The following is a 25,385-nucleotide window of genomic DNA, read 5'->3' on the forward strand; positions in this document are numbered from 1 at the left end:
AGAACACAACATTACCCATTTTAGCCATCTTGGTGCCGGAAATATTTTTTCCCCATAGGGATTTCATAAAATCCTTCATAAAAGCTATAAACCAAACCAGTCAGTTCTGAGGTGAATAATAACATGAACATTTTTGAATTGAAGCATAAATTTATTTGAAAATCGGTCAAAAAGACAAAAGGTACAAGACTGTGTATTTCTGACAGCATTTCATTGTGCAAAATACAAGTACAGGGCCAATGACAATAAAGTTGAATCTAATCTAATCTAAATTTCACATCTTTCATTAGGGGCATTGCTAAATGCTCAAAGAACAAAACAAGATTTAAAAAGTTGTTGATTACAAGTGTAGAAAAAATATATTGAAATTTTATTGCAAAATATTCAGATATAAGTGGTTTTATGACTGAAATGCGTCATTTGCCGTGTGCCATGGTAATTGGCGGTTGCTGCAGAGCTTGTTTTGCACAGTTTATTGGCCACGTTTCTCTTCAGGATCATGGGTAGCGTAGTTTTTACAAGGAATTCTGCAATTAAACATGAATTTTTTAATAAAAAGACTACACAGATTGTACACAGAAACATACTGTACAACAGCGATTAACAACCTCAAGAGTTTACGGTAGTTCACCTCCACAGAAAATTGATGGGATTTTAAACAATCAAACATACAGATCTCTATATTCTGGTCTCTATACATGTCTCGGGTCTAGTGGTCGACAGATACAGTACCTACATCATGTACATCTGTAAATTCACATATTAATTCAGTAACTGTACATACCCCTACCTTGCACATACATTACCACTTGCACATGTACATACTCCATTTATTTTATATGTCCTATTATATGTCTATTTATACACTTACCTTGTTCTCACTGTAATGTTCTGCATGCACTTGTTTCTCCAATCACCAAAAACAATTCCTTGTTTACGTGAGAACCCTTGTTGGCAATAAATCTCATTCTGATTCTGAGGTTTTTGATTCTGGGTGACGGAATATGTGCTTCAGAGGAACATATTAGAAGAGCGCTCAATGGGAAGAAAATGCTTGATTTTGAGGTTCGTGAATTACATGAGATATCTGCATATTTGCAAAAGGTATAATACAAGTTTTATTGATATTTGCATTTTATCATTAGAAAAGTTACAAGGAACTGTTGAGGATAAACTGTTACAATATGTGCTTCAGAGGAAGACTTATGAGCGCTCCACAGGATGCTGCATCTGCTGAAGTTGTGGAAGGTTGGTTTAATACATCTGTTTAATAGTTATTGATCTTTGCCTTTTTCTCATTAGACAAGACAGTTAAAGGAACTGTTGAGGAGAGAGAGGGAGAATGAAACAGGCGAACACTTTAACATTGAGCTCAAAGGGGTCTGCCATGGCTCTGATATGCGGATCGTTTAAAATGACACTATGCTGTACACCGGTCTATTATTGTAGTAACATGATGGCACGTAATGAGAAAAGGAACCGTGACTGGTTGTTTACATATCTCAGTCACCATGATTTTCGGCACCCTCAAGAAAAGAAAAAAAAACAAAACATCAGCAAACCGGTTAAATTATCGGCTGACGTGATTATTAAACAAGTCAGAATATCGGCTGATTTATTGGCCTCTGCGATATGTCGGTCGACCACTACTGAGGTCCTTCCTTAGAATGTAAGTCTATGGGAGTTTTACCATCCATTAGGGAAAAATTGCATTTCAGATTGTTTAGGAAAGTAATAGCAAAGCTCTCCTCAAAAAGCCACACAATTTGAGGTGATCAAACATGTCGCTGCAGGACTACTGCAGGCCAAAAAATTATAAGACTGAACAGAAGACAACTGATTTAGCCATCTGTCTTTCAAGTATAACATTTACTAAAACAGAAAAAAACAGATTCAACTGACAACAAGGACAGTTACACACTAAAGAACCAAAATGAGACCACAGGTTTCAGTGTGAGTGATTTGAAACAGGTGTGGGAAGGGTGTGCGTGTGTGATCGTGTGCTCAAGGAATGATCTTTAATAAGAGATTGGTTCACCAATCAATGGTTTGCATACACTTGAATAAACAAACAATGAAATCAAAGTGACCTTATTAATGCCAAGGTCAAAACACAAGACTCAAACTTACATGCTGAGTCAGCACGAACAAAAACAACGACGACACCACCACCACCACCATTTGAACGGTAAAAATGGCAGCCACAAACAGGAAAAATAGCTCTGTTTATGCGCTCTACTCTTAACTGCCTCAATCTTGACTTCCTGTGACTCTGTAAACATCTCTGTTCTATGTACAAGTGTGTGTTTCATTGGTGTGCCAGCCTGCTTGTCTGTGCAAGCTGAACAAATGTTCTATGAAAATGCATGTCTCTACTAAACAATGCTGCATTTTATGAAATGGATTGTGCAAGACATGTATTATATGATTAAATCTAAAGTCTTGTGTCCACCTAGATAAATCACAGTCCGGTGACTGACTTTCTGTGAAATGCAAAAGGATATGTGAGAGGATATGCACAGAGTTGTATGTTGAATATGTTAGAAAAAATACCCTTCATAAAAGGTTAAAAAATACCCATGAAAACAATTTCCAAAAGGACAAATATCAGCTCCTTTATAAAAACAACAAAGTAATGCATTTACATATTTATGTGTGATTTCTTACATTGGGATATACTATGAATGTATGCTCCGTTTGAAAGGTCATGAGTATCATGTCTCATGCAAGCAGTGTATGAGGGTGGAGATGCAGAGTTTGAGTGATGAAAAGCGAAAAATGAAACAGACCAGTTACACAGAAATGCAGAGTCAGAAGAGAAAGGATATAACGTATAGTTCACTTTTCAGTCAACATTTACAACTCTAAATTAAAGGGATAGTTCACCCAAATGAATCCAAACCCCTTTGATTTTATTTCTTCCATTGAAAACAAAAATATATATATTCAGGGTAATGTTATCCATAGTCACCATTCACTTTTATTGCATCTATTTTCCCCCATACATTGAAAGTGAATGGTGATTGTGGATAATATTCTGCCTAAAATATCGTTTTGTGTTCCAGAGAAGTGGGTTTGAAACAACATGAGGGTGAGTAAATGACAAAATTGTCACTTTTGGGTGATATATCCCTTTACATTATGTGTATTACTACTGACAAGAAGTCTTTTGTTTATAAAAGACACAATGCGCAAAACTATGAGTTTTTGAAGGTAACATTTTGGAAACTGTACAACTACATTTAAACACAGAGCTGTATTTAAAGCATGGTGCTTGGCAAACTTGCATGTTAACTAGTGAGTTTAATTGAAATCACAATTTGCAATATGCAGCAATTTAATCATGTAGCGGAGTATTTGTCTGTTTTCCTGTAATGACAGTTACACACACCCTTAAACCCACCCACACACATCAAACCAAATATACACAAGCAAACACCTACACAAAAACAATTATACCTACACTCATACCCACACAAATACAGCCATGCACACAGATCTCCACCTTTCTTCCTGTGTGCTTTGAAACTTTCTGAGAACTGGAGAGCGCAGTGTTTGTTACCACATAATAGGTGTATGAGAGGTCACATCTCAGAGTGTGTGTGTGCGTTGGAGTTATGGGAAAGTAGCCAGGAAAGTAATAACACATACAGGTCCTTCTCAAAAAATTAGCATATTGTGATAAAGGTCATTATTTTCCATAATGTAATGATAAAAATAAACTTTCATATATTTTAGATTCATTGCACACCAACTGAAATATTTCAGGTCTTTTATTGTTTTAATACTGATGATTTTGGCATACAGCTCATGAAAACCCAAAATTCCTATCTCAAAAAATTAGCATATTTCATCCGACCAATAAAAGAAGTGTTTTTAATACCAAAAAAAGTCAACCTTCAAATAATTATGTTCAGTTATGCACTCAATACTTGGTCGGGAATCCTTTTGCAGAAATGACTGCTTCAATGCGGCGTGGCATGGAGGCAATCAGCCTGTGGCACTGCTGAGGTGTTATGGAGGTCCAGGATGCTTCGATAGCGGCCTTAAGCTCATCCAGAGTGTTGGGTCTTGCGTCTCTCAACTTTCTCTTCACAATATCCCACAGATTATCTATGGGGTTCAGGTCAGGAGAGTTGGCAGGCCAATTGAGCACAGTAATACCATGGTCAGTAAACCATTTACCAGTGGTTTTGGCACTGTGAGCAGGTGCCAGGTCGTGCTGAAAAATGAAATCTTCATCTCCATAAAGCTTTTCAGCAGATGGAAGCATGAAGTGCTCCAAAATCTCCTGATAGCTAGCTGCATTGACCCTGCCCTTGATAAAACACAGTGGACCAACACCAGCAGCTGACATGGCACCCCAGACCATCACAGACTGTGGGTTCTTGACACTGGACTTCACGCATTTTGGCATTTCCTTCTCCCCAGTCTTCCTCCAGACTCTGGCACCTTGATTTCCGAATGACATGCAAAATTTGCTTTCATCCGAAAAATGTACTTTGGACCACTGAGCAACAGTCCAGTGCTGCTTCTCTGTAGCCCAGGTCAGGCGCTTCTGCCGCTGTTTCTGGTGCCTGTGCACAGTGGCTCTGGATGTTTCTACTCCAGACTCAGTCCACGGCTTCCGCAGGTCCCCCAAGGTCTGGAATCGGTCCTTCTCCACAAATTTCCTCATGGTCCGGTCACCTCTTCTCGTTGTGCAGCATTTTTTGCCACACTTTTTCCTTCCCACAGACTTCCCACTGAGGTGCCTTGATACAGCACTCTGGGAACAGCCTATTTGTTCAGAAATTTCTTTCTGTGTCTTACCTCTTGCTTGAGGGTGTCAATGATGGCCTTCTGGACAGCAGTCAGGTCGGCAGTCTTACCCATGATTGCGGTTTTGAGTAATGAAACAGGCTGGGAGTTTTTAAAAGCCTCAGGAATCTTTTGCAGGTGTTCAGAGTTAATTAGTTGATTCAGATGATTAGGTTAATAGCTCGTTTAGAGACCCTTTTCATGATATGCTAATTTTTTGAGATAGGAATTTTGGGTTTTCATGAGCTGTATGCCAAAATCATCAGTATTAAAACAATAAAAGACCTGAAATATTTCAGTTGGTGTGCAATGAATCTAAAATATATGAAAGTTTAATTTTTATCATTACATTATGGAAAATAATGACCTTTATCACAATATGCTAATTTTTTGAGAAGGACCTGTAAGTATATACTACATTGTGTATTTCAGACACTGTTCTGGCACAAAATGCACTATGGGTCTCATGTAAATAAATCTTGTTGTGTTCTTCAGCTTTGACTTTTTTTTAGTAACATACAATTGGTAAGACTCTGTGTGCTCATAAAATTGGGCCAAAATATGAAATCAAATGTGAAATTTACACTAAATACTAAATGATGATGTGCCTCCACATTAAATCAAATTACAAAAGTGAATACAGCTCTGTAATGTGTCATAAACTGAGAGCAGTCTAGACGCTTATTATGGAGGTACTCAAGCTGCTTAAAGGGTGCTGCAACACAGTGTCTACTGACACATTTGAGGAGGAAATGAAGGTAATAGATTTAGTTCATTTAGTTTAGTTTATTTAGAGATGATCTTCAAATTGTCAGTGTGCAAGACTTGTTTGTCTAGAGCTTCTTTGTTCTGGTACATTACGGAAGAATCGTGATATCAGTTGATGTGTGAAACAATGTTAATGACTTATTAATGAATTTTTCCCAGCTTAAGTTTCACAATTCCTCAGGCAGCTCCTCTCATCGAGAGCAGGTAGGAGGATCACAATGGTGACTAATCCTGGGTTTCCTTGCACATGAAAAGTAAACTGCTTTGATGTGGGTGACAATCACAGAATCAAAATCTCTATGACCAAGGAAATTACTCGCCTTTTAATATTAATACTATAATCAATAAACAATTGCAGAGGATCAAGAATCTACATATCTAACCACTTTATTTAGGGGTGTTTAGGCCAGATATTTTCCACTTTTCCGCCATCCACACTACACAGTGAAAACTGTTTTCAAAATTACTTGGGAGCGCGTTTTCGGAAACCCAATTTTTTGCTCTCAGAAACGATGCCTCAGAGTGGACGGAAGGACAGCGTAGAGAAAAAGATGCGTTTTCAAACAAAATCGTATAAGTGTGGACATGGCCCAAGTAAAAATCCTAAATTATCAGTGGTGTTTGCTAAGGCAATTGTCACTCGAGATTAGGGCTGGGCGATATGGCAAAAAATATTATCACAATATTATTTTTCATATAATTTGATATCGCTATTTAATCACATTTGCACATTGTAAATTCTTTTTAATTTCCAAAAAAAGAAGAGAAAACAAAATCCTAAACAGTCTAAATAGTCTTTACAAAACTGCGTTGGGGCCTTCTATGAAAATATTAAAATATTTTATAGAGTTTATCAATTGAGTGCAGTTGGATATAATATGATGTTATAAAATGATCTGTTCATAATGAAGGTTTGTATATATATATTTTTTTTATATATTAAAATTATTTTCATATTTCTTTACATACAGATATTGTTTATTATTAAAGGCTTGGAACATGCTGATTAAGAAAACTACATTTAGAAAGAAAAACTTTATGGTCTAAAAGGCGCTCTGGAACCACGCACCTCATGTTTACTCACATATGGGGGAAAGAGGATACGGATACGGCCCAGGACAGGGCATCAGTGAAGCGTGTTTCAGTGCTAGAGAAAAATATTCAAGAATACAGCGCAGAAAGATCAGATGTGATGTAACCGGCACTGTTGTTTTGTCGTGCTGCTCACTAGAGACGAGGAGAGGGCGTAACCGTCGTCATGATGTCTTGCAGTCAAGACGGAATCAATCTGGGATCCGGAACGAGGTGACCTGTGTAGCGGGAGCAATAGCAACTTCATACAGTCTGAGGCTGCGTTTCCACTGAAGCGGAAGAAATCCACACAAAGCCACTCACAACGCTAGGGATCCGTTGCCCCGCGCTGCTGTCAATTTTACAATCCACCTTGCGAGCTTGATGCTCAGCTTCCATAGAAAGGAATTGAAAGTGCTAGTTCTCATTTGCTCAGCACGCGCCAGTGGAAACATACAATAAGAAAGCCAAACTGCTAGTGTTTTTAGCAACACGCATGTCTAAATGTAGCACACAGGCTAAATATCGAAAATTACTCAAAAGCTTATCGTTGATATCATGGAGTTTTTTTTATCTTGATAAATATTGATATCGTTTTATCACCCAGCCCTACTCGAGATGCACGGATGTATCGGCCAAGCATCGGCACTGGGCAATAAAAGCAATTTTATGCACAATCAGACATCAGCAGAAACTTTAAAAACATCCGATGATCAGGGCTGATTATTTCTTGTCAAAAAGGTGGTGCAGAACCATAAGGTTATTTGCCCAAAATTTGTGCTGTGTATCTAAAAAAGTTTTAAGGTCATCTATATGCAAGTGTACTTCAAAATGTTGACAAAATTATTTGTCAGAAGGTAGAAGGATTTAAAGCATGCAGTCTCTCTATTCCAGCTAAAAAAAAAAAACAGGCAAAAACTTGACATCACATAGAGCCATGAAAAACTGTCCAATTAAATACTTTCTAGAATGAAAACGCACCCTCCCCCTAAATCTGATTAGTGCAAGTGACTTTTTTTCACTGATGATTGATTGATTGATTGATTGATTTATTTGTCCTCGAGAGGAAATTTGTTTCCACCATAGGTGCGTACATAATACAGACACACATGTATAACATACACATGATGCCATGATGCCTTCGCAAGGCACTTTGAAGAGTGCACAATCCATGCTGTAGGTTCATTCAACAGAAAATCAAAATTAACAGAAAATAAGAAGTCACTTAAATAGTGAGTTCTGAATGACCACTACCACCTTTCAGCCCTTTGAAGCCCGCACAGTGGATGGTAATAGTCTTAATAGGAATAAGGTATAGGGATGATCACTTTTAAATAAAACGCGCCAACGTGGGAGCTGGAGGCGTTTATTCAAATGTTATGTAATGCAGGCATTTTTCTTGGGGTTCTTGGGATGTACAGCACAAGCGTTTTTCGGAGGATGTTGGGATGTACAGTTACACTAAGTGTTCTTTGTTCTTTATATTTAGTATATTGTGGTTCAAAACATCTTTTACACAATGGCACAAGCCTCATCGTAAGCAAAGTTGTGGGCTGGTTATGTAGTAACTTGGTCAGCTTGATCCAAGTTCGGTTCTCAAGTCAGTAGAAAAACGATCGGACTCTGTATTGCGAGTTCCTTCTCAGTTTTTCCAGCTGAACACCGGCTCTGGCATGAGAAGCAGCAGGGGTGTGTGTGCGCACGTGTGGCCTTTTCTGGGCCTGAGGTGTAAACTTAAGCCTGTTGGCTATTTTTGAAAAAGGCACGAGCCCTTCTACAAAGTCCCGCCTCAACTTCTTGTTTCAGTAGAAAATACATCAACAAACCAAAGAAAACTGGGTTGATCGAGGCACTTCACAGGGACTGTGCATGCATCAAAGCTCATGATCATGCCTACACAACTGAAGATAGCAAGATTTATAGTGAAAATTAAGTTACATTTTGGTCTGTTTCTCAGCCAAAACTTATAGTATTGCTCCAGAGGACATGGATCAAAGCAGTTTTCAGACCTGTAGCTCATTTGATTTGTTCCATGTGATTTAGCACATCTATTTATATACTGGTTAAAACGTTATACCTGTAAAAATGCTGTCAACCGTAATACATTTTGAAGTGTTGTTTGTCAAGCTTATGCAAAACTTCACTGCATGTTACAGAATGTGCGTTCCAGTCAGAGGTTATGCAGCAAATACACTTTATCTGACACACAAATGATATGCAATGTCAAATTTGCCTCATGGCTATTTTATCTGTCATTATTTCCTTTTGCATTATTTCAGCATTGAAAAGTGCCTGTCCTCATTGTCACAGAGCTGGTGCATGCACACACGCATGCACGCACACACACAGCAGAGAAGCCATGGAAATTGTATTTATTTTTTTATCGGTCAAAAAGTTACCGATGCCATCCTACCCATGTTCTGCCTCCATCCGAGAGAAATGATAGCACTAAAATTACCTCAGGAATTATAAAACAGAAAAGGCTATATACATATTTTGATGATGAATTACAGTGAAGTGCTGACCTACAGATTTCTTCTTCAAAGATCCATCAGGTATGTTCATGGTTTTTATAAGGATATTTTTTGGTTCGTTGGGTCAGATTGCATTCTCAACACAAGCGAACCGTTCTAGGGTTAATTTGCAATCTGTCCAAGACCACCTCTTCAAGATAGTCTTGGACCAATTGTTGTGATGCGGACCAGAGTGTGATTGCCATGTTCACATAAACCTAAACTAACAGAAATAAGGAAAAAAAAATGTGCCAGGTTCCGAAACCAATGCTTCAAACGAGCAAGCTGTGAAAACACCCTAAACCACTCAAATAGTAGGGATTACCTATAGTTGTAAATATGAGCAAAGGCTGTGAAAGGAAAATCTGCATTGTTTATCCTTTTGATTTTTCATAAAAATATATAAATAAAATAAAAACAAAAATCACAAAAATCTAAACTTTCATCAAAGTAAAACAATTGAATCAGGGGAAATATCTCATTACTAAATAAATGTCACTATAAATATTTTTCTCCAAAACACATTGACCATAATTATTTAGCACCTCTTATATTGCCTAATGAGGTTGGAGAACACCTGTCAAGTGATCGGAGACCATTCATCCACAATCTCTACAGATCCTTAAAATTAAGAGATCCATGTTTGTGGACTCTCCTCTTAAGTTCACCCCACAAATTTTCTACGGGGTTCAGGTCAGGCCATGGCAGAACCTTGATTTTGTGGTCAGTGAACCATTTTTGTGCTGATTTTGATGTTTGTTTTGGATCGCTGTCCTGCTGGAATATCCAACTAGGGCCCATTGTAAGCTTTCTGAAAGAAGCAGCCAGGTTTAGATTTTTTATCTGTTGGTATTTCATAGAGTATGAGAAACCATGTATCCGAACAACAGGTCCAGAACCTCTGGCAAAAAAAAAACAGCCCCACAACATTAAAGATCCAGCACAACATTTAACCATGGGCATTGGGTAATTCATTGTGGTGTGCACCAAACCCATTTCTGGGTTTGGTACCAAAAAGCTCTTTTTTTGTTTCATCTGACCATAGAACCCGGTCGCATTTGAAGTTCCAGTAGTGTCTGGCAAACTGAAGATGCTTTCTGATGCCAAGACCCAACAAATTTCTGCAATTTTCCAGCTGTGATCATTGGAGATTTATTGGTCACTTGAACCATCCTCCTCATGGTGCGTGGAGACAATATAGACACATGTACTTTTTCAGGCCGATTCTTAAGATCTCCAGTTGATTGGAACTTGTTAATTATTGCCCTGATGGTGGAAATGGACATTTTCAATGCATTGGCTATTTTCTTATAGTCACTTCACTTTGTGGAGCTCAACAACCTTTTGCCACACACCAGAACTATAATCTTTAGTCTAACCCACTGTGATGATTAAGGGAATTTAGCCTGTGTGTTCTCATATTTATACCCCCGTGAAAAAGTCATGGCTGAACAATTTCATGTTCCTAGTCACCCAGGTTCACTAAAAATGACCCCCAGATCTGTTAGAGTTCAAAGTTATTCAAAATAACTAACATGTTTTTTCTACTTTTGAGGTAATGCAGTATGAGTTTGCACATATGTAGACTCATGTTTACCAGGGCGATGACACGCAAAAAATGAAAGGATTTTTTTAATGCAGCATATCGAACGAAACTATAGACTCTGCTCTTAACAACCAAACAGGTATCAATTAAAATCTTAGAGATTTCTTACCAGAGGCAATCTGAGTTCTTAGTCCGTAGCGCTTTAAGGAAATCGACGGCATACGGTATGTCACGTGACTCGGTGAGGCAAAAGTTTACCCTATAAATGACAGTCTAGATTCTTGTGAACAGTATTCTGTTGGTTTTTATTCATTAAAATTATGTGTTGCATATAGCTAAGTCAAAATACAATGTCAACGCATGTGGACGAGGCTAGATAGCTCTGCGCATCAAGCTCTAGGAAGTGTACCCGAGCTTGAAATCATGCCTAGACACTGTAATGACAAGGTGTACAGTGGGGGAAGAAAAAAAAAATAAAAAAAAGGAGTTTTATTTTGGCCTGTTCTCACCCAAAACCAACTGGATTGCTTCAGAAGATATGGGTTAAACAACTGGAGTCGTGTGGATTGTGTTTATGCTGACTTTATTTATTATTGAATTAATTTATTCTTCCCCACACAATTAGGCTGCTTTAGTTAGGTCTGCCAGAACCTGAAACATTGATCATGATCTACAACTCTGCAAAAAATGTATTGCCATCTATGTTAATATTATTCTACATATTTCCATGTCTCAACCTCAAAACTCCTATCCCGAGGTCACCAGAACCGGCCAGATCCAGCTCCATTCCTTCATGGTATCGGACTCCACTGCTACGCATCTCTGAGTGATGACAACAAAATGCAGCCGGTAACAGCCAGACATCACTTCAGTCTATTACGATGGACCTCAGAGGATTAACCGATGCCAACTCCAACCATAAGAAATGGGATACTTCATATGTCATTGCCTGAACCTTGGATTTAGGATAGACCACACTGAAATTACCAGCCGGTTGAACTGTGAAGCACCTCACTGACCTTGGCCTGCATCACCTTGGTCTAATGATGGACTACACTCATAAAATGAAATACATAGACTATCAATTAATTGCCACCAACAGCCAACAAACAAAGGAATATGCATCTATGTGAACTTCTGCAGTTAATCCAGGATGAACTTCAAATACATTAGTCATTAATCTTACAGTTCTTACAAAATCTTTTAACACTGGCATTTAACACTTAGTTTAATCATTTTAAACCATGACTTGCACTGCACTATTATAAGTCATTTTAGTAATATTGCCATTATATTCATGCTGTCAGCCAGAGGGGAACTGGCCCCAACTGTGACCTTGGTTTCTCCCAAGGTTATTTTTCTCCATTTACCAACATCTTATGGAGTTTTGTGTTCCTTGCCACAGTCGCCTTCGGCTTGCTCACTGGGTTTCTAAATACAATTATTATTTAATTACTTATTTTTATATACACTTCATAATCATATTTAATCAAACTACATTATGATGACTAAGACTTTAAAGATATCATGGTTTCATTTTCTCCTTTTTGGAGCTTCAAAAGCCTGATCACCATTCAGTTGCATTGTATGGACCTACAGAGCTGAGATACTCTTCTAAAAATGTTTTTTAGTGATCAGCTGAAGAAAGAAAGACATAAACATCTGGGATGGCATGAGGGTGAGTAAATGATAAGAGAATTTTCATTTTTGGGTGAACCATCCCTTTTACCACTCTATTCCCTTAAACCTACCAATCAACCCAAAAATCAGATCATTGTACAGATGACTTGAATGGCATCGGAGGAATGTGGAAAGGTTGGGAGGCCAATGTGTGACCCCTTAATAAATTATTTTCACAGCAGGAGATCATCAGTGCAGTAACAGGATGAACCAAAAACTTAGAAGTGTAACACAATCATCCTGGATCATATTTAAGCAAAAACTGGGTTGGGTGTCCAGAACATTTCAGTCTTACACAATTTATCAACTGCGAGTCTCCGTAAAGTGTTTTTGATCTCCTATAAGGCTCTAAATGTGTAAAGACACAAAGCCTGATGTAAAAACAAAATTCATGAAGTCGGAGATGGGATGCATTGAAGCCTTTTATTCTGTTTTCAAAAAAATATGGGTTTGCAAGGAAAAACTATAAGGAGTGTGATTCAAAAACTGCTTGAATACATTGTGAACTTTCACAACACATTCATTTTTCTAATGTGGACCTGATGTGGTTTGGGGTGTCAATGTATTGTGAATCGAGATAATTAGACAAAAAGGGGGAAACGTCTCTTTGCCCATGAAGTTGGTGAGACAGACCAGCTTGGAAATTGGCTTGTAACTTCGTAAAACTGAGAACTGGATAAAGGGAAGCGGGAGAAATCTCACAAATAATGTGCCAATTAAGGCATATGCTTCGTTTGGTGGGCCACACATTTCTCTCGACTGATCTAGTCGACGTTTAACCGAGAAAAGACCATTAACTTAAATAAGACGATAAGCAAATGGCACAATTCCTTCGCTCCTTCTCCGAAAATCAGAGTTAGCCGCTCGAGCTAACGCCACTTAGCAACGCTGCAGTATTTGAGAAGGGCCTAGCGCGCGCATCCACAACACACCTCCAAACTTCAACACCATCCCAAAATTATGGGAAAATACTGATATAAAACACAGTTGGACCACTCCATGTCTCAATAGTTAGGAGAGCAGTGAATGGTGTGCAACAACTCAATGTCAAAGAGTAACTTTTTTTTTTTAGGAAAGCGACGCAAAGAAAGGGTTAATCTAAAGGAAATATTGGTTGGTCAGGACGACAGGCGTGCAGGCCGTTCGGCTAGCAGAGCTAACAGTCCCAGTGCATACACATACAACTTCGTGCAATTGGACTCTAGCTGCTGCCTGGACGGGCTTTCGCCAAATTGTTCAATGCAATTGAAAAGCCCTCTTCGGGTGACTTTTTTGGTGTGCTTTTGACCCCAAATAATTTTTAGGCGACAACAAGCATACTTAACCAAATGGCTCATTGCAAGCTAACATCTTCATCGTGGACGACTTTCACTTTTTTTCCATCCCAAAACCGCCAGATTTGTACTGCTTCAGAGATTTTTCTGATTCGTATTTGCATATCCCATATGTCTGCATGCATTCTGCGGACTGTTACTTGAAGTGGAGTTTTAACGCGTTTGTGTGCAAAACGGAATTAGGTAGGGAAACAATAACGTTTTATCGATCCCTACCTATTCTTAAAAAAACGAAAGAACAAAATGGCAAATTGCAATTGGACCGGTGTAAGTAACTAGTGCCATGCACGGCTTGACTCGATGACAACATACCTTTACAGATGTTCTAGGGAGGATTTCCTTGATTTCTTTGCATGTGCTGGACAACTGTCATCGTTGAAAATGAATGTAAAAGCAGATTTTAACTTGTAGCGAGCTCTTCGCTTGGGTACTCACCCGAGACACGAGCGCCCTCTCCCTCATTCCATGCACCCCAAGTAGTGTAGGGATCGGATAAAAATACAGATCTTATTCTTGCTCGAGACAAAGTGCTCCTTGGCTGGTACCGTGAGTGTTTACGAACAGTTTGCAATCGCTTGCATCAGCACACATTCTCCAGCTATCATAAATAGCTTGAGTTTGCGACTAGAAAGTCCTTGCCCACCGCCGTTACCGTTTACAGTCCATCGCTACGTGGCTGGCCTAAGTCTCGCCCATCAATCAGCCTCCGAGTTCATCCGAGGCGCTCGAGCCGCCGCTGTCTGCACAGGTTAAAACGCGCGTGGCGTCGGATATTTTTCTTCTTCCCGTACTCATAGAGCGAGACCAGACAACCTTTAGAGCGCGCGTCCGTCTTCCTCCCTGCGGCGAACCACTTTGAGACTTCTTAACTTGATCATGTGTGAAACGAGATGCAGTTTAGTTGCCAGTTCAAGATTACGATCAAAAAGGTATTGAACGCTACTAGCTGTAACAGCAGTCTTAATCAGCAGATTAATCCAGGCCTAATGTGAACTGACTTTTAGAGGAAGGTCATTGTTTTATGAAATGCACAATAAATAAAAGTGACTCTACTTTGTTTTACTGAAAGAAACATGTTATATTGGCTTTGCAAAGACTTTATTGTGCCATATCCAGGTATGAAAAAAATCAGCATCTAAGCATTTTTTTTAAATGTCAAGTTAAAAGGGATAGTTCGTTCACCCCCCAACACAAAGATTTTAATAATATCTCAGTTCTGTAGGTCCATACAATAAGTGTGAATGGTGATCAGGCCTTTGAAGCTTCCCAAAGCTGATAACGTCAGCATAAACATAATCCATCAGACTCCAGTGTTTTAATCCTTGTCTTCTGAAGCAATCCAGTTGATATTGGGTGAGAACAGACCAAAATATAATTCCTTTTTTCACTATAAATCTTGCCATTGCAGTCTCTAGGCACGATCATGATATCAAGGTTGATTACAGAACACAAAACAGAGAACAGTATTTACTAAACATGTCTGAAGAGTTTGAAGTCGAAGAATTTATGCATTTCTATGTCCAGCCTTATTTATTTTTTTACGTTTTTGGACCTGTGCCAGTTCACAGCGGATGGAGTGCGATGCTGAAAATAGAAAACAAGTGATCGCTAGAAAGTACCATCACTCATCATTGCTTGTTAGGACTAAAACTCTTAATTACCATTGAAAATCTACCTTTTATCACGTGTCGTTTGTCATCTGGTTAGGACACGGTGTGACAATGGCTGCCTTCAGCCTCCTCTGTGTTTCTGTTTGAGAGCACCCTGTTAAAAAAATATAAGGCTGGGCATAGAAATGAATACATTCTTCATCTACAAACTCTTCAGACATGTTTAGTAAGTTATGTTGTCTGTGCAGCTGTGTTGTGTTCTGTTGTTGCCATCACTGTGGAGGACCAGTTTTTAGATAAACAAAACTAGCTTTCACTTAACACCCCAATGTCGCAAAGGGGCAGCATGAACTGTTGCTCTGGTGCGCCATCATGAACACGCACAGGAGATCAACGGTCAGTGAGCATTTTCACTAAATAATACATTTGATTTCGGTTTGTTTCTCACCAAACTGATTGTAAACATCACTGAGAACAAAATTTTTATCCACAATTTCTCCATTTTGAGTTAAGAAAAAGGTATATAGGTTTATAACAGCACAGTGGTGAGTAAACAATGACTGAATTGTCTTTTTTTTTTTTTTTTGTTAACTAATCCTTTAAATGTGCTGTAAGCGATTTGTTTATAGATTTAGAAGATTTTCCTGCTCCCTTGAAAGATATCCCTGAAATAAGTGTCCTGAGATATCTCAGTGGTCTCTATGACAGCACTGGAGCGTAAACATCAAACAAAAATGTTAATAACGTAAATAATTAACATTCTTTGATCAGTCAACCCGAACACTTTGATGTGCCTACTGGTTGTCAATCATTTTTCGCGTTCTAGTGTAGTAGATGAAGTAGATCATTCAGGTTTAATTTCATATTCAGATTAATACATTTCAGATACAGCTGAGGGCGCTATTTTGCTTCTGTCGTGTGACTGTGAGAAGACGCTCTCGGTCTCAACGGAATCTTCGGACGGCGGGGTTTTAATAAAGAGGGGGCGTGTCTACTTTTAACGGCTCAGTCTCGTGAAAGCTCCAAAACGGGAACTCATTTTGAACAAAAAGCAGGAATTAAAACACAAGGCACACAATAATAGTAATAATAAAAACATTGTTTCAATTAGAAATGCAAATTGCCATAAGAAATGAGACACATATATATTTATTTTGTGGCTTAATATAAATTAATCAATGTTTACTGATTATTTTATCAATTTGCCCCTTGTGGAATGCAAGGGTGCTCCTCCTTTCACAAACTATACTATGCAGAAGCAGAGGGTGGGTGGGAAATCTGGGAATTATCTTTTAACTATCTAGCACCACAGCGCACAAATGGAGAGGGTGCAGTCTGTGTGTCATTCACTACCAATGACACTTTTTAAGGTGTCAAAAATTAGATTATTTTGGTTTAGATAAATTTCTGTAAGGAGAAACTTGCCTTCAACACTTCGATACGACTGAAATGGCTTACGAGTTTCAAACAATGTCAAAACATTTACAGATTTATATATGTCTTCAGCACATTTACACAGACTCTTCCCAATTGTTTCCTCTTTCCAATTGCTGAAACCACCTGGTGGCAGTCCACACCTTCAAGAAAAGAGAAAGAGGACTTGGACTAAAAGAGAGAAAAACACAAGGTATCTTTGTCTCTTTAAAGTTTGCATGTAGTACGATTACATCGTTTTATGTGTTCTACAGACATCAACTTTTCCTAATGCAGCCAAACATAGAACAGAAGTGACGTGAGTGTATGTGTGCGCATCTAGTTTCCCGGTCACTGCGGTAACTGCAGGAGCGTGCCCTGTCCAGTTGGGAGGTAAGTGACATTGCGAGAGCGGCTAAGCTGGAATGCGATGTCCTCAGCTGCCTCCAACTTTCTCAGCTCCACCAGACCATCACCAGCTACTGCCAGAGAATCAGCGATCAACAGAGCAGCCTGGGAGTCTCCTTCCGCTGATATAATGGTTGCCTGCTTCTGTTGCTCGGCCTAATAGAGAGCGAAAGACAGAGATAAGAGTACATCACCTGTTGCTTTTGAAAAACCCAGTTTAAACCCATAAATATTCTAAAATACAGTGATAATACTTTTTCTATACACACATGGGCCTGATATGCTTCTATCCTTTTGCTGCATATAGCACTATAGTCCACACACTTGAAGACCCGATGAAATTAAAGTTCAAGTTGTTACTTTTTCGTTCATGTCTGTTAGCTTTGAGGCTTTGCTAATGTACTCATGTTTAAAGTTTGTCCAATAAAATACTTTCTAGAATGAGAATCTTCACGTCCTAATACCACCTGCCTGTGACAAACAATAGCAAGTAGCAAATCATGTCTGCGATGGCTGCTGGCTACTAAAAAGCCCTTTGATATGTCCTGCCCCAACTTCCTGATTCAGTTAATGGCATGTTTATTTGACTTGCATGCAAATCAACTCTTCACTTTGAGGCTCACTTACCTTTTCTACGACAAATCTGGCTCTCTCTGCATCCTGCTGTGCAACCTGCTTCATCTCAACAGCCTCTGTGAACTCCTTGCCAAATGTCAGATGTGTCTGAAGGGAGAAAGACATAAGGGTAAGACACTGGACACATGCCTAGAAAGCTAAATATAAAATAGGAAAAGGGAAAGATTTTTACCAGGGAGACGTCGTCAAGAATAAGGCCAAAGGTGGATGCTCTTTCTGTCAGATCCTCACTGACCTGCCTAGACACCAGCTCTCTCTGAGTGATGAGCTCGCCAGCATCAAAACGGGCCTGTGGAAATTCACACATGTACTTTCATATCTACACAACTGCATTTACATTTTTTTTTTTTTTTTTTTTTTTTAAACAATGTCTCCTTGATCACTAAGCTTTCATTGTGTCCTGGAGTTTTTTTTTTAAACTGAAAGTTTACTGGTATGCAAGAATCTACTTAATGCAATGTGCTACTCACCACTACAGCTTTCAACACTTCAGTAGTGATTGAGGGCAGCACTCTCTCATCATAGTCCTCTCCAATGCTGGTGAAAATCCTTGGCAGCTGTGCAGCAACTGGCCGGAAAAGGATTCTCAGGGTGATGTTCACATTCTGTAAATCTGAGAGAGACAAAAGAAAGATCATTAGGCAGTTTAATTATTTAAAAAAGCAAAATATAGTGGAAGTAATGGGAAAAAATCTTGACATAGAGAGAGGTTTACAAGCACAGTTTTTGAGATACAACAGGAATTATTTTGTTTTGGACTATGGACATTTCCCCTCATTTGTCCTTGTGTTCTCCATTATGTAAATGATTGTTTTCCCCATGTCTGTCTTTTATTATGGTTGATTGCTTTTCATATCAGTTAGATGGCTTCCTGTCTAAGTGGGCTGTGCTTGGCAAATTTAAGCTGCTATACAGACTAGATCAAATCCGTGACAAATTTCCGACAAAAGGTCTATTCACACAAAGGCCATAAAAAATTAAACAAAAAACAATTTCACCCCTTTACAGTAGGTGTTGCTCTTACTGTTCTACAAACATATTTGTACTCCTTTCCTCCCTGGACCCTTCAGCATTCAGCTGTCAATGTGGGAGATTAAAGGATTAGTTCACCCAAAAATTATAATTCCTTTATTATTTACTCAACTTCCCAGATATGTATGTCTTTCCTTCTTCAGCAGAACCGAAATTAAGATTTATACAAGCACATTTCAGCTCTGTATGTCCATACAATGAAAGTGAATGTGTGCCATGATGCTGCTGGGCTGTTTGATGGTCCAAAAGGCACATTTAGGCAGCATAAAAGAACTCCACATGAATCCAGTTCAACAATAAATGTCTTCTTAAGCAAATCGATAGGTTTGTGTGAAAAATAAACCGATAATTAAAACGTTATTAACTTTTCAAAAAACACTTCCTGCTACCAGACCCATCACGGATTTGTCGCGTGACACAAACGCAATGGCACATTCACACGAGTTTCAAACACAAAACATTCATTGATCAACTGGAGTCATGCGGATTACATTTATGCTGCCTAAATGTGCCTTTGGACTGTCAAACAGCCAGCAGCGTCATGGCACCCATTCACTTTCATTGTATGGACATACAGAGCTGAAATGTGCAAATAAAAATCTTCATTTCGGTTCTGCTGAAGAAGGAAAGATGTAAACATCTGGGATGGCTTAAAGGTGAGTAAATCATGAAAGAATTATCATTTTTGGATATAGTATATTGAATGCTGTTAAAGCATTTATATAATTTGGGATAACTGTTTCATTATGTTCTTTTTTTAGGCATTTTGAGGAATAAAGAATTGTGTTTTTTATGAGAGTGAGATGAGGAAAGAATGCTGTTGCATAAATATTTGCTGTGTCTTTATATTTGCACATATATTTAGTATGAGTGGATTCCAAACGAACTGCTGAACCCAACATCTGTTTTTATAATGCCTGGATAATATTACATAAGGTACAGTGATATAAATACATGTGGAATAATGTACACGAAGAATAATAGGTATAGTATAAAATATGATGCATGATAAAAAAATTATTATTGCATATTTGTATTGAATTCAGGGTTTCTTGTGCATTGTTAGAAAAGAGCAACATAATAGGAATACTTTGTTATATTATCCTAGCATTAAAAATAGCAGTGAGGTTCTGCAATTCTTCTGCCTACACTGACAGTCATAGTGAAATATTGCATGCAAGAAAAATACAAACAGAACACTCTCCATAAAAACCTTAGGATTTATCGGATCTGGTTTGAATAGTGGCATAGGAATTAATTGGTCCAATTCAAAAGCTTGTTAGGAATGAACATTCGCACCGAAAAAAATTACGGTGTGAATAGGCCTTACCTCTGTCTTAAATGTGGAACATGCAGAGGCCAATTGTGGTCCAATTAACATGTATACATGCTTGACGAAGCAGAGCTACAATCATGTTACCAACGTTTGTTATTCCAACTTCGTACAATTTTAGTTGGTCTAAAGGATTGTCATGTTATTTTAAAAAGATGATTTATTGTTTTCGTCCAACTTAAAATCAAACATTTAATGTGCATGTAAACAAACTGAATGTAAAAAAAAATTGAAGGAATGGAATGAGGGAATAAGAAGAGCAGGCAGAGAATTAGGGGTAGGTCTATGTGGCATGATGTACCTTTGCTACCAGTGATAACAGGCACGTTGCGTGGACGGGCCCTGCAGTCAAAAATAATTGGTTTCTGCACCCAGGGAATAAGGAAGTGTGTGCCCTCCCCAACGATGGCATCTTGGACACCTCGAAAGCGGTCGAAGATGACAGCCCTGTGACCTGCGTCAACTACAATGCACAAACCCACACAGTTTAGATGTTACAAATCAGGAACATCAGCAGTCAACACAGTCATTTTCAATTTAAAATCAACCATGTGTGGTGTAAATAGCAATTAAAGGTGCACTCAGCGATTCCTGAGAAACACTGTTGATATTCAAACTCAACTACCATAACAAACACACCCCTCTCCTCAGTGTTCCTTTGTAAGCTCCGCCCCCCCAAATTCATGCACAGGAGACAGTTTTACGCACACCAGCTCCAGACACTCACAACTCTCCTGCTACTAAATATAACATCAAAACAACAGCATATATGGGTTCTGTGAAACATAGTAAAATGTATGTTACCCACCTATCGAGAAGAAAAAGAGAAACTTCTGCATCCGTCTTCGAGACTTTTAATTCTCGGAGGGCTCACCACTGCTGAAATACCTTGCCGATGTTGAAGCGGCTCCTAGACTTTGACTTATCATAATCCTTTTTTAGTTTATATTTTTTACACCTTTTTTTCTTGGTCTGTTTCTCAGCCATTTGTCCTCCTTGGAGTTTATAAAGTTCTCCTCAGCCAGATTTGCCGTCGCTCCTCTCCTCTCACTCTGCCCCCACCCCCCCATCATGTGCATGCAAAAGAACCACCCCCTGTTGCTGATTGGCTGGAGTACTGTTGTGTAGTTCAGTCTGATCCACTTTGTTTTTGTCCCATTTACAGAGCCAGTGCTGTGTACAAATACTAGATTTTTATTTATTTCAGCCCACCCACAGAACCAACAGCTAGCAGACTGTGAGGAAATTTTGACAAAAAGTGTATTGGATTAAAATTACTGAGCGCACCTTTAAGTTTCATAAAGAGCATGCCTTACCGTTAAATAGAGCGGAGTTAACTACACCTCCTCCAACGGCCAAGGCCAATCCCAATTTTCCAATCGACTCAAAGAGTTTCGCCATGGCAAAGATGTGACAGTCCTGGCAAGAGAGTCATATTCATGTTAATTATGACATCATAGAGCATCACTTAATATAATTTCAGATGTGGACATTGCACATAATAGGCCCATTTTCACTTCTTAATGTCTTAAGAACATCACTAGCTTTCAAGTGGAGCAGTAATTTGCCATTTCCTATTTCCTTTAACAATCCAATATTCTGTCTTTATCCTTGACACTAACATGAATGAGGGTCTCTCACCCCTCAAGGCTGTGTTCTTTCCCTCTACTTTTCTCCCTGTACACTAACAGCTGCACCTCCAGTCACCAGTCTGTCAAGCTCCTGAAGTTTGCGGATGACACCACCCTCATTGGGCTCATCTCTGGAGGGCATATTGATCATCTGGTGGCCTGGTGTACTCAGAACAACTTGGAGTTCAATGCTGTAAGATGGTCGTAGATTTCAGAAAGAACCGAGGCCCGCCCACCCACCCCCATCATCCTGTGTGGCTCTCCAGTTGACACCGTGGAGTGCTTCCGCTACCTAGGAACCATCATCTCCCAGGACCTCAAGTGGGAGCTGAACATCAGCTCTCTAATTAAAAAAAGCACAGCAGAGGATGTACTTCCTGCAACAGCTGAAGAAGTTCAACCTGCCGAAGACAATGATGGTGCACTTCAAAACCTCCATCATGGAGTCCATCCTCACCTCCTCCATCACCATCTTGTTTGCTGCTGCCACTGCCAAGGTCAAAAGCAGACTGCAGAGTGTCGTTCGTTCTGCTGAGAAGGTGAATGGCTGCAATCTCGCCAGGACCTGTATGCCTCCAGGACCCCAACGTGGGCAGAAAAGATTGTGGCTGACCCCTCCCACCCAGGACACAATTTCTTTGAAACACTCCCCTCCGGCAGGAGGCTACAGTCCATTAGGACCAAAACCTCATGCCACAGGAACAGTTTCTTACTGTTCTGCAGCTGGCCTCATAAACAAGGCCTATGTCCCCTCTGACACAGTCTCTAATCCCACACCCATAGACACTACACGTTACATTAACATTGTTTCCAAGTCTGTCTTGCATCAATGTAAACAACATGTATCTGGTCTATAGCACTTTTTATTATACTCGATCTATGAAATTTTCTGTGAACAGTGAACATGTGCACATTCTATGGTTCATATTCTGCACATCCCTACATAACTGCACATATTGTGGACAACTGTACAGCTCTATTAAAACCAGTCAGTTTACCTTTTCTATATATATTGTATCTTAAATATAGTCTATCATTTATCTTACTATGTGTATTGTTATTGTATGCATCAAACACCAAAGCAAATTCCTTGTATGTGAAAACTTACTTGGCAATAAATTAAATTCTGATCCTAAAGCAGGCATGGTCACTGACAAAGCATTGGAAAAGCAACCTTACAATTATGAAATCAAATCGCTTTCCAAATAAAATAGAAACTGCTAATACAATGACTGATATTATAAACATACACTTAGTATAAGCTTAACACAAATCCATTGAAGTTAAGTTTAATTTACTAGATTTCTACTTGCTAATGTTGCAATTGACATGCAATCATGTCCTGCAGCCAACTTTTCCATTCAGACACTTGTTTCCCTTCTTTCGCCACATTATGCTTATTGGGATTTAGTATGTAAATTTAAAACCATTAAGTACACACTACAAAGCGTAGGTTTCTTACAACGTGATCACTCACCCACTGCGCTGATGGACCAGTGACCTCCACCCGAGCCTGCGTAAGAAACACACAAGAGGCGTTTGAGCATGTGCTGAAGCTTGAACATAGACTTCTCTGATTGGATAGAGGAACGCGGAAGAGGACGACCCAGTCAGTATGGATCATATTCATTGGTTTATCACTGTCCAGCGCGTGAGAACAGGAGGGCTGGTTTACCGGTAATATACAAGTTATTAAGTAGTTCTTTTTTTTAAGATATTATGATTACATTTTTGTATGAGCCGTGAACCAGGACAAATATTAAGTTTTGTATGTTTATTTATTATTTAATTTTTTCAGTTTTTCTTCTTTTCTTCTATTGTTATTGCCTTTTTGTATATGCAATTATAATTATGCAATTGTTAACTTTTTTGCCTTCACAATAATAAAAAGAAAAAGTTATTAAATTGTAATAGAAATAACGATGCAATACTAATATATCCAGGATTGGTAGTTTATGTTTATACTGTAATATTTTAGTGTTTTTATATGAATATCATGTATCTATATGTGTATATGTATCCACGTAATGTATTTACTACTATGCTCTTCTTAAATGTTTTCATATTGTTATTGCTTTATACTGAAGCATTTCTGTTAATGTTTCAACTTTACTGCTCTGTACTGAACATAATACTACATACCTGCTTAGATGTGCCAATAAAAAATAGGTATCACTCAGACATTTACCATGGTGGTTACCACATTTTGGTTTACGCCAAAATGCCATAACTTACTACAGATATTAGTATTGCAATAAAACCTTGGTTACTTGGTATTCACCATTGCCATGACAAAAATAATGTAACAAAATAATCAAAAGCTTCTGAAAATGTGTAACCCTCCTGTGGTACTCCTATGGTACAAGATATGCATTTGGACATATATTTAGACATTATCAAACAATTATTTGTCAAAGTTTAGCATTTTAAAATCGCTTGTTATTAAACCAGGTCATGGTGTTACAAAGACACAGAATAAGCATTTGTCTACCAATAATTAATTTCAAACATAAAAAATGTAAAAGCAAAATAATGTTGAGAAAGTGAATATCAAGAAACAGAAAAGATCTGCAAAATTCTGAAAATTTAATTAGAGTATAAAACAGAATCAGAGTAAACATTTTGCAATTTCAAACTTTCTGTAGTAAACATGTATTTTACAAATGTGAGTGTGTAAGTTTGCTGTCTTCAGCTGGAAAACAACAGATGACTTGTAATGCCAACAATGACCAAAAGATGTCTGAGCTCCAATTATTGATGCCCTGGTTTTGTGTAATTGTGTTCTGCATTGTGTGTTATCGTCTTAACCCTTTTTTTTCCTTTTCTGAGTGTGTATGTTTACCATTGTGACTGATTTATTGGTTTTATTTGAGAAATGTCTGTGTAATAGTCTCACCAGTTCATTCGTGTGTGTGTGTGCGTGTGTGTGTGTGTGTGTGTGTATTAGGGCTGAAATGATTAGTCGACATTATCGACGACGCCGACAATAAAACATTTCTCTGTGTGGTCAGAGCCATGTGGAATGACCTGATCAAAGCGGGAGAGATTGAAACTGCACAAGGAGACGCGCATCCCTCACGGACACTTGCTGCAAGTAGAATAGAACGTGATGGCTCGCGACGTAGTGAATCATAATACATATGTGTTGCGGGGAGTATCTTATTGTGAAGAAAATCGGAAATACGCAGCTCTATTAAGAAGAGACAGTTAAAAATGTATCGAAGTGAACAAAAAGGCGAGAGAGTAGTCTTACCCAATTAAACACTGCTACAAATACGTTTTTGATGTGTTGTTGTTTTGACTTGTTTTCCAATATAAATATCTTAAGCTCCTTCAAAACAGCGAACATTTACGTTAGGAGTAATACTGCGGAAGAACAATTATTTATCTGAGAATGTTGAATATCATTTTAAATATTTAAATAAGATAAAATATCTACAAATCTTTAAAACAAGATACATTCACATGAGAAGCAGCATATACGATATTTAGACTTCAGAGAATATATCTTGAATGTAAGTATATTTTGTCTTTACTGCACTGGCAGAAGTATAAACAATCGTTAGTTGCTGTCACGATTCACTGTTGTCTGCCCTGTGTTTCTCCCCTG

The 25,385-nt window shown here is 38.6% G+C and overlaps 2 protein-coding genes across 3 annotated transcripts in view; both read right to left on the bottom strand.

The window, feature by feature from the left end:
* LOC127653379 (zinc finger protein 652-like) overlaps window positions 1-14,784 on the bottom strand; it is a 32,227-nt gene extending 17,443 nt beyond the window's left edge. Inside the window, exon 1 of one of the 2 annotated variants that reach the window (XM_052140051.1) lies at window positions 14,148-14,784. The gene's annotated coding sequence lies outside the window, so the exon portion shown is untranslated. The other variant, XM_052140052.1, reaches the window with a different exon arrangement.
* A 17-nt stretch (window positions 14,785-14,801) lies between these two features.
* Window positions 14,802-23,307, bottom strand: LOC127653383 (prohibitin 1). The gene is made up of 7 exons (XM_052140058.1): window positions 23,253-23,307; window positions 21,461-21,563; window positions 20,446-20,607; window positions 18,250-18,392; window positions 17,952-18,068; window positions 17,771-17,866; window positions 14,802-17,299 (listed from the first exon to the last, which is right to left on the bottom strand). The coding sequence occupies exons 2-7, from the start codon at window positions 21,543-21,545 to the stop codon at window positions 17,087-17,089; spliced, it is 816 nt and encodes a 271-aa protein (XP_051996018.1). The 5' UTR covers window positions 21,546-21,563; window positions 23,253-23,307; the 3' UTR covers window positions 14,802-17,086.
* Window positions 23,308-25,385: the final 2,078 nt, after the last annotated feature.

The sequence above is a fragment of the Xyrauchen texanus genome, chromosome 12 (assembly GCF_025860055.1).
Source record: "Xyrauchen texanus isolate HMW12.3.18 chromosome 12, RBS_HiC_50CHRs, whole genome shotgun sequence".
Lineage (NCBI taxonomy): Eukaryota > Metazoa > Chordata > Actinopteri > Cypriniformes > Catostomidae > Xyrauchen > Xyrauchen texanus.

Coding starts and splice junctions, on each gene's coding strand:
- LOC127653383 (XM_052140058.1), bottom strand. CDS start 21,545: ATGGCGAAACTCTTTGAGTCGATTGGAAAATTGGGATTGGCCTTGGCC. Junction 18,393..20,445: donor TGTTATCACTGGTAGCAAAG/GTACATCATGCC, acceptor TGTCTCTCTCAG/ATTTACAGAATGTGAACATC. Junction 17,300..17,770: donor CCAGATTTGTCGTAGAAAAG/GTAAGTGAGCCT, acceptor GCTCTCTATTAG/GCCGAGCAACAGAAGCAGGC.